General features: G+C 38.7%; 1 protein-coding gene across 1 annotated transcript; it reads left to right on the forward strand.

The window, feature by feature from the left end:
• The first annotated feature begins 1,269 nt into the window (after positions 1-1,269).
• Positions 1,270-5,668, forward strand: GNG11 (G protein subunit gamma 11). Its single transcript, XM_060632476.3, has 2 exons — positions 1,270-1,738; positions 5,227-5,668. The coding sequence occupies exons 1-2, from the start codon at positions 1,643-1,645 to the stop codon at positions 5,350-5,352; spliced, it is 222 nt and encodes a 73-aa protein (XP_060488459.1). The 5' UTR covers positions 1,270-1,642; the 3' UTR covers positions 5,353-5,668.
• The last annotated feature ends 4,929 nt before the right edge of the window (positions 5,669-10,597 follow it).

Here is a 10,597-nt window from a genome sequence, read left to right on the forward strand (position 1 = left end):
AAGAAACTCCTAAACAGTTTTCTTTGTGAAAGTGATTTATCAGATGTGGATACATACATACAATTAGAAACAAAACATACCTTGGCTAATCCACCTCTCCCCTTCCCCATCCTATATTGTATAAATTAGAAAGCCAAAATCCAGAAAAAATAAATAAATAAAGGACTTTTCCAGTGCTAGCCAGGGACAGAGCTGGGACTAGACCCAGAGTAATCACCAAGTAGCTTGTTGTCCTTCTTGTTCCAAGATATTCATTGAAGATAAGTGGGTGGAACATAGAAATTGTGAGCAAACAAAACCTCTGCTCACAAGACAGGGAGTGACAATGGGTGTCTCAGGTCAAGTGCCCTGAAAAACTCAGTTCATGCCACCACTCTTGAATCTGGCTCTGTAGGCAGGAGGTAATATCTCCAAAAAGAGAAATATCTGACTGGGAAGGTTTCCTACCCTTAATGCTTTATTTTTCTTCTAGTCTGTTGACCATCATTAAGAAGGCTTTAGTTTATAGTCAAGGGAAACCTTACATTGCAGGTAAGCATTTGTCATAGCAGACACTTTTCCTGGCAGCAAGATGAATACTGCTTTGCAGATAGTGGAGAAACCAATACTTAGTGAATCTGCTGCCTATGTCCAGAAAGGTGCTGGAGCCAGGAATTCAAGATCCATGGTGTCAACAGTCACCCAATCCTTGGTTGATAGGGAGTGGAGAAATACTTTCTGGTAAGAACTTTAAGACTGCTGCTTCTGTCTTCTCTAGTATCATCCGCGTGTCCACTAAATCATTACAAAACACTCCGCTAAAGAAAGAACAAAAACTCTGCTGTGGAGGATGCAGACGATTGCCAGAAAATGGTCCTGCAAGTTGTAAACAATATTCACATCCCAATGACTCCTCGATCCCCCAATGTGTAAATATGTATCAGGCACACAACCGACTGGGTCCATCAACAGACGTGGTGGGTGTTTCTGAGATTACAGGTCAGTTTCACTTTCCTCTTGGGCCTTTTCTTAAGCGTTCACATTTCCCACAGTACACATGTATATTAACTGGGGAAAAGGAACATGCTGTATATTTTTGAAACTCTTGGAGAGGTGAAGGGTCGTTATTTCCTGCAGGGTAGTGTCCTCCTTTTCTTGCTTCACAAACAAAACCCGGATGTGACTTGGAAACGGAAAACAAAACAAAACAAAAAAGGAACAAAAAGTAAAACTTTACAGTTGTTTCTCCAGGAAAGTGGGTTAGTGCAGCCCCAACCCTCGAGCCGCAGCCCTGGCCGGTCCCGCGCGGGCGTGGCCGACTCGGGAGCCGGCAGAGGGCCAGCATCCCGCCCGGAGATCCCGCAGCACCGAGCTTCTCAGGCTCCCTCCCAACTCTACCGTCCCCGGGCTCGCAGGGCCCGGCCACCCGGGGTCGTGGGAGCCCTAGAGAGATCCCAGGGCGCTGGGCAGGGCCAGCACGTGGAGAAGACCCGGGGACAGCTGAGCGCTCAGGGCTCTGGGGGCCACCTCGGGGAGGCGGTCCCGTCCTGAGCCGGAGGGCGGGGTGCGCGGGCACCACAGTTACTTGGGGACGCGCCCTGTTTCGCTGCACTTCAGCCACTCCACTTGCAGAGCAGTCCTCGGGCCCAGCTCTGGGCTGAAAATGCCGGCCCTTCACATCGAAGATTTGCCAGAAAAGGAAAAGCTGAAGATGGAAGTTGAGCAACTGCGCAAAGAAGTGAAATTGCAGAGGCAACAGGTAAATTGTCCCAGAATGTTATTCCCTTCTCTGAAATGAACCAAGGGTGGTTTTGCCTGGTTTGTTACAGTAAAACAGTACAGCTTTTTTGTTCTTTGGTTTCTCACCCCTCCCCGCCCCCCCACCAGCGTCTCTTGAAGTGGGGCTTTGGTTGTACCTGGCAACTGCCAGTTGATGTGGAGAAATCACAAGAGGGAAAGGAGAGCGCAAGGATCCCATGAGTTAATTCAAAGCCAACTGTCAGAGCATCTGAGCCTAGCATGGGGGACCATGGACAAAAAAATTCTGCCCGCTGTTAGTTGGTTTTAAAAACTCAAATTATAGGAAGAAGGCAGATGGCTATTTCATTCCTTGATCTTTTTCATTAAGGGAAAGACTGGTATTTAAAGGTGTTTTTGTTTTATCACTATTTAATTCATCACAATTTAGGTAATTTGAATTACATAGTTTTGAATTTCAGGAGGCCTCTCCAGAGGTATGCAATGAACAGTTCACTGGGGCTTGGAAACAAAATCTTACAATTCCTATTTTTATTTGTTTGTAACTCTCATCCCTTTATACTTTCCACTTTGTTTTAGAAGGGCGCACAATGAACGAATACAGCATTTTTACACTTATATATAAGTAATAATATATATACTGATGTGCATTTGAAAACTCTTTTTAGTGATCATGATTAAAAATCTTAGAGACCACTAAAGTGGATTACAAATTCAGTGAGAACATATGCCTCGGTGTTCAGAAGTCTCCACTGAAATTTGTTGGAGATTTTGTAAATTTTACTTCAATTTCTTACTGGTATTGTGAGCATGCATTTCTTCCTTTTTTCCTCAATCAGGCAACCTGTAGTCCGGGAATAGGTTTTAGGATAAATATTTTTTAAAGGAAATGCTCTAATCCTTTCTCCCCAGCAAAAAAATAAAAATAAAAATAAATTAATTTCATTTTTCTGTGCTTTAATACTAGAAAAAATTAAGGAAAAAATGGAAATTAAGCAGGTATGGTAAATATGCTCGCTTGCTTTCCTGCTCTACTTTAGTAAATCTATTCATGACACAGTCCTGTTACTCAGGATGAACATTTTGAGTAATAATTGGAAGATGCAGGTGTTTTTGAGTTTTACTCTTTGTGCATTTCTTTTCTCAAATTTAACCTCCAAATCCCTATGCTTCCTAGATTTTGGAGTGCAAAGTTACTTCTATCCTTGTTCAAAGTTTTTGTTGCTTTAAAAATACTGCTGTGTTTAAAGGAAAAAAAAAAACAAAGTTATAAGACCCAAACAATAGGGTAATTTATTGAAACTTTAAGGGACCCATTTTGTGGATGGCACAGTGCAGTATGTGTTGGCCGCTTAGATTTTTTTCACACACTGCTTCGTAGAGGTTACATATTAAACAGTTGCATATACTGAAGTAAAGCATTGTACAAAGTTGTAATATCCTAGTAACAGAGTGTGCAGAACTTACAGGAGAAAAAGAGACAAATGTCTTCTAGGTATTTTAAGCTTCAAATTAGAAATCGGGCAGGAGCCTGGGTGCAGCTGACTGTGTGGAAATTAAAGGTATCATTCATTACCCTGTTCCTCCCTGGCAGCTCCCCACCTCCACTCTTTAGGACACACCCTGCTGGATCTGTTTTCCAACTCCAAGTGTATGCCGAGGGCGAAGAAAACATGATAGCCTTAGGGGATACAAGGAGAGGTGTCTAAATCCTAATAATAATACTCAAACATATGTTATCAGACACTTTGAATTATAGAGTATTAGTGCTATACAAACATTATGATTCTTAGAGATCCTTCTGTGCTTTCACTTTTAAGAATAAAAAACTGAATCCCAAGGAGGCTAACCACCTTCTTATTTAAGACCTCAGAGATAATAATAGAGCACTTACTGAAACACATGTGTTCTGATGCCCAGTTCATTATTCTGTCAATAAATTGTACATGTCTGAGCTGTGTGCTCTGCTCAGGCCAAGGACACAAAATTCACAGGCTGAATTCTGGCTCCAGCTAATTGTTCAAACCTATCTTCTTGATCGTGGAAGGAAATGCTCAGAGGAGTAATTATTCACTTTCAGAGGCTGCAGATCTCTTCGGAAACTTAATGAAGAAGCCTCTGTAAGAAAGACACAATTTGGGGGAACTCTAATCTTATCCACAAATAGCTCTGGGGAGACAGACCCCAGGTTAGGGATACTTGTATCTGTACTTTTGACAATTCACATAAAATGCATGCACTATAAATGTCAACAACAAATAAAAGCAATTGTCACCTGAGAGGGTGGCACTTGAATAGATGGTTATTTCTCCACATTTTAAGTCATATAACTACATCAGCTAGTTTTAATTTTTTAGAACAGTGGTCTTTACATTGTGTGCAAAGAATCTTTGGGGTATGGGAGTAAGATATTACAATTTCTACTTTTGGTTAGATTTTAAGCCCCATCATTTGACAGTTTCCAGTTTATGTTTTATAATTATGCATTATGTATTAACACAGTAGCATCTGTGCTTATTTATAAGTAAATAATTACATATTATTTATAATTATATGCATTTGGGGATAATTATGCAAACGTGTTTTAGTGATTACCATTGAAACAATTTGAAGATTGCTAATCTAGATTATAAACTCAATGGGAACAGTTTCTTAGGGCTAAGAAGTCTATATTAGAATTTGCTAGAGCTTCTGTAATTTTTACTTCTAATTTCTTATTCATCATGCAGACCTTCACTAAGACACTAGTCCTTCTTTTCCTTTCCTTTTTATTCCTTTTTCTTTTTTAAACTCATTCATGCAACCTGTTTCTAAAGGATAGAGTTTCTGAGGAAAGTATTCAATCCTTTCTCCTTTGTAGGAAAAGTTTCAACTAATTACATAAACACAAGAGTCTCAGATAAGCCTAATAAACCTCAGATAAATCTGTTGTTGTGATCATTGCCCTCCAGCAGTGGGAAGGGATTCTGAATAGAGACACAAATGGTATGAATAGGCAACCTCCACCTTCCCAGCATCAGGCCTTCTCCAGTGTTTCCATCATTTTGTAAAATTGCAGAACATGGCACACGCCCATAATAAGTGAGAATTTTGGCAGGATGCAGCCCAAAACATTTGGGGATTATCTATTACTGCACCTGTTCATTAGCATGGGAAATTGAAAACGGGGTATGTTTCAGTTCCTAAAATATTATGGATACACCATAATTGTATTTTAGCAGTGGCAGGAAGTCATATGAGGCACAATGGGTAGAAATTGCTGGGGATGATCTGTTTAATATGGTGACTTTCAAACTTTTTGGCCCTCACCATAGTGAGAAATGTATTTTAGACTGTGTCATTCATATGTAGCATATGTATTACACATGCTTTGTGCTAATATTTTCATATTATTTCATTTTTTAAAGTGCTGGCTGTACTCAATTAAATTAATTTCACTAAAGTGTAGATGATCCTGACCTGATTCATTCTTTTTTTTTTCTTCTTAAGGTGTCTAAATGTTCTGAAGAAATAAAGAACTACATTGAAGAACGTTCTGGAGAGGATCCTCTTGTAAAAGGAATTCCAGAAGACAAGAATCCTTTTAAAGAGAAAGGCAGCTGTATTATTTCATAAATAACTGGAGAGAAATTTCATCCTGAGTAGAAGAACTAGCTTGTTTTGGTTTTCTGAAATAAAACCAAAATTCTTTTCAAAGAAAGAAAAACAAAATTTAAAGACTTTCTTAAACACTTCTATTGATATGATTATGTATAAAAACTGTTTCTCATCTTTGCTAACTACACACCCTTTTCAAGAGGGCAGAGAGTATCAAACATACAATTATGGAAATAAGGACATTACTTGTGCGTGACTCACCTCTTTTCAGTGTATTGCTTGATGCCTTAAATAAAGTTTTATCTCTGGAAAATGCCTGTTGGTGATTTAAAAAGTGTTTTAGTTTTCTTTGTTTTGTTTCTGTGTTTGTTTTTGGCATTTACTTTTATGTTTTTCCCCTTAACCTGTCACGTGCTTGGGACGTGTATCAAAAGTTTAGATGATTTGATCAGGTCTCCAATCCAGCTCTCTCTACTTCAAATCTCGGTTGGTTTACCGTGCTGAATTCTGACTCCTGGGATGTTTTTTACCTAATTGTAACTCTTAGGGAATGGAGTGAGTAGAATTCCTAACATTGACAGGAGCTGGAGTCTCTGAGTCAGGAGCCACTTTAGTGCTTCCCAGGTTTATCATCAGGCAGATCTTGTTCAAAGTGTTGCTGCAATAGTGGCCTTGGGAAAGGGCCAGGTTTGGGGTGCTGGAGAAATACCCAGAAGGTCAGCACTGGTATGTCCCTCCTCGGGGAGCTGCATCTCCCACAAGATCTGCAGGTCCTGGGTATGGCGACACTCCAGCTCTGTGGCATTGGCATGGACACTTGGCTCTGCACCTACTCTAACCAGCCTTTTCCAGCAAGCCCAGGCCAACCATACTGCCTTTTCTTCTCCTCCAAAGGGACCAGGTAGTCTTTTTCCCTTTCTAAAATTAGCTTTTACTTCTCATCAATCTGTAGGCATTCTTCACATAGTTTGACCATTCAGCCTTTGTCAGTGATAGGTGTTGCAAATAACCTTCTCTGGCCCATGGCTTAACATTTCATGGAAGGATGGTAGCTGCTATAGTTTTAGCCCCTGGGTGCAATGCACCAAGGTACATGACCCACTCAAGTACTTTATGAAGGCACCCGTAGCACTGACCTCAAAGAAAGGGACCTTTCTTCTTTGAGCATTTCCCCCCACCCCCATTCTGTTGAGTGGAAATTGCTCAAGGTTTCAGCCAAAAGAAAGACCAGCACAACCCTTACAGGTTAGTTCCATTCAAATGGGCTTAGTTGTTACCTTGCCTTGCAATTTTAAATGTGACACCAGAAACCCAGGTTTCTCCTTGACTAGGTTTTTTCTCTTGCCTAGACCCATACCTTATCAAACCAGAGAGGCATCTGTGACCTCTAGCAGCTTCCTAAAGCATAGCAACCTCCTCGCTCTAAAATTACTTTTCTTTCCCTCTCTGAGAGGGAACAGGATGCTCCAGGCTTTTGAAAGAGCAGGTTACAGCAAAACAAGAGCAGGGACTATTTCCTTCAGTTTCCTTCTGTTTTCCAAGTGTTGACGCCATTTGGGATTACTGAGAACCCAGGGATAATTTTAGCCCAAAGCATGATCTACTCCAAGATGAGATTTAAGAACAGTAAAGGCATAATTTTTCCAACAGCCAAAGAACAATTAGTATTGGAATGTCATTTCACATTTAAAGTGGCCTGAGATTTTAAGAGTTTGGGGCTTAGGAAGTCTGACTTTAATGAGCCATTCATTTCTCAAGTCATGGGGTTTTCTTGTGTTGCATGAGGAAACAAGCATCTATTCTTGTTCTTGGTCAGATCAGATCGCCTGCTTCCTTCATGGAGGGCCAGATCAACACATTTATCCTGTAACTTCTTGAGAGTTGTGCATTAGAAGGCTATCCATTTATGTACACCTCCAAGTCCTAGCCTTGACTTTTCATGTACTTTCAGCCAGATGACAGCTTAGCCCACTTTTGGTTTTTCCTTAATAAATCTCCAATCTTATAGATGTTTGCACTAAACCTAATTCTGTTCTTTTTTTCTTACTGTTTCATCATAGTAATTCAGCAAACATGTAGAAGTATAATAAAATCCTCTTGATTTTCAAGTGTTCAACTGCTAAAAACTTATTAGCTTGCATTAGGAAGAAAATGAAAAATATAGCAACTATATATTTGGGTTTATTATAAAAGTAACCTTTAGTGAGTGGGACTTTGTTAAGTAGAATTTAAATCATGGGTTCAATTTCTTCCAAGTGTATAGTTGTGTTAATCATTTGGTATCTGATTAAATAGTGACTATGCTTTGTGTATTGAGACTCAGGTTCTATGAACTCATTAAATTAGCAAAATTGGTTTTCCTATTTCTAGGCAGAATCTACATTACAAGCTCACTAGTACATGATATTTTAAGATGGATTATTTTACATGTTGGATGCAAACTGGTGTCTTGATATTTTCTAAATTTGCATTTCTTTGATTTCCTGTATTTTTAAAGTGTGATTTCACGTGCCTTTTGACTACCTTCACCCATTTCAGTGACCCCAGCCCCCGCCTCTTACAACTACCTCTGTATCTATAAGCTTGGGTGGTGTTGTTGTTGTTTTTAGTCCATAAAAAAGTAAGATTATATGTAGTATTTGTCTTTCTCTGTCTGACTGACTTCACTTAGCATAATGCCCTCAAGGTCCATCCATGTTGTTGCAATGGCAAGATTTCCTTCTTTTGTTATAGCTGAATAATACTCCATTTTTTATAGATATTCCATCTAATTATAATACATTTTTATCCATTTGTCCATCAATGGGCACTTAGATTTTTTCCATATCTTGGCTATCGTAAATAATGCTTCAATGAGCATGGGGGTACAGACGTCTTTTCAAATTAGTGTTTTCATTTTCTTCAGATAAATACTCAGCAGTGAATTGTTGGATCATACGGTAGTTCTAGTTTCAGTTTTTTGAGTAACTCAAAGTTACTGTTTTTCGTAGTGGCTGCACCGATTTGCATTCCCACCAACAGTGCACAAGTGTTCCTACTCCACATCCTCACCCACACTTGTTATTTCTTGTCTTTCTGATGAAAGCCGTTTTCACAGGTACAAGGTGATATCTCGTTATAGTTTTCATTTGTATTTCCTTGATGATTAGTGATGTTGAGCATCTTTTCATGTACCCATTTTTATCTGCTTTTATTTGTTTGAAGGAACATTTTAAGGTTATACAGGAAACCAATAGTAATTTTATAAAGTTTTGATTTTTGTACCCTGTAAATGTATTATCTACTTTAAAAAGTAAAAGTAATTTAAAAATAACAAATGGAAGCAAGTTTTATACTTACTATGTTTAGGATTTGGTGAGTAAGTGTATTTTGGTATTAATGTCCTATGAATCAGAAACAAGTTTGTATAGTTAACATGATCTAATAGTATATTTTGATCTATTCAGCTTATCCTGATAAGACAAAAATATTAATAATAATAGTTATTATAGTCTGTTATATTCATTATAAATGAGTCTTAGAAGGATGATAATCAATGAAAAATAAGCGCCTACTTGTAACAGTCTATGAGAGCAGGGACTAATCAGAAGGTATTTCTCATTTAATAGGGAGGAGAGGGATGGTCATGGAAGGAAAGTACTGTGGGATATCTCCTGTTAGAATGAACCCTGATACCCTGCTCTGTGTATCAGGCTGTCCTGACCAGGGAAGACCAGGGCATCATCAGCACCTTTTCCATCTGGGCTACATTCAGTCTGAGGAGATGAGTCCACAGACCATAAAAAACCATCCACCGGCACTAGGAGAATGTAGAGACTCATTAATGTCATTTCTTCCTTTTCCTTTGAGTTCACACATACATTAAGTGATGACCTCCTTTTTAAACCTGACATTAAAGAGTACCTAACTTCATTGGACAGGATAATAGGAAAGGGGGATTAAAACAGGTGATTTATAAATTTCAGAAATTGACCTTAAAGTAATTGTGCAAAAATTACACTTAAAATGGAAGGAAAGATCTTTGTAAAACTAGCAGTCATGAAAAATAATTCACGTTGGCATATATAAAAATGTATGCATTTATTTATTAAAAACCAAAAATATTTGGAGCTCTATGTGTCACGTATTGGTTTAGGCCCAAGGGATATAGTGGTGAATTAGACAAAGTCCTTAACATCATGGGATTTACAGAAATTATAATTAATCAGATGTAGGCGGAAATTACAGAGTATATTATGATGTATAGGTTAGGATAACAGGAAAGTGTTTTTTTCTACTTTTTACTGATGACGCTGATGATGGCATAACGATGATGATAGCTTACACAAATGAAATGCTTAATATTTTTTGGACACTGGAGTAAGCCTTTTTACATAGATTATGTCTTTTGATCCTCACAAGTACCTTATATATAGGGAAAATGATTTACACAAAGTCATAGAGCTATTGTAACTGGTAACTGGCAACACAGACTGTGCCTTAAACAATATGCAGTACTGCCTCTCTTACACAAGCCAATATATATGTGCAGAATGAGAAGAACTATTAGCTCAACCATTTTCTGAAGTGGTTTTTGGCACGTGTAGAGCCAGCTCCTATCACCTCAGAAATATTTAGCCCCGATGTATGACATAGCATTTTACAGTAGCTTATTTCAGTTGCTTTTACTGGTTGGCTGGTTGGTGGGTGGGCGAGTTGGTTGGTTTCCTGTAATCACAGCCTAACATAAAAATTTTAACCTGTACCAAGTGGGTGAATTTTGCTTTCTTAGTAAAAATCATATCACACCCTAAATTTTTATAACAGTGATAAACTCAAATTATATACCAAATAGCATTTGCTCATTTGCTGATTAATGTAATCTCTCAGTTTAGTACTGGAATCTATCTGATAGAGGCTATATAAATTACAGTAGAGTATCTAGAAGAAAGAAATCAGACTCTGTAAGGACTTACATTCGGTAAGGACCAAAATTATTAAATCACAGCCCTAGAGAATTGCGTACAGGTACTGAAGAATATTTTCTTTTTTTTTTTTTAATTTTTTTTTAATGTTTATTTATTTTTGAGACAGAGAGAGACAGAGCATGAATGGGGGAGGGTCAGAGAGAGAGGGAGACACAGAATTTGAAACAGGCTCCAGGCTCTGAGCTGTCAGCACAGAGCCCGACGCGGGGCTCGAACTAACGGACCGCGAGATTATGACCTGAGCTGAAGTCGGACGTTTAACTGACTGAGCCACCCAGGCACCCCGGTTAAGAATA

The sequence above is a fragment of the Panthera onca genome, chromosome A2 (assembly GCF_046562875.1).
Source record: "Panthera onca isolate mPanOnc1 chromosome A2, mPanOnc1 haplotype 2, whole genome shotgun sequence".
Classification (NCBI taxonomy): Eukaryota; Metazoa; Chordata; class Mammalia; order Carnivora; family Felidae; genus Panthera; species Panthera onca.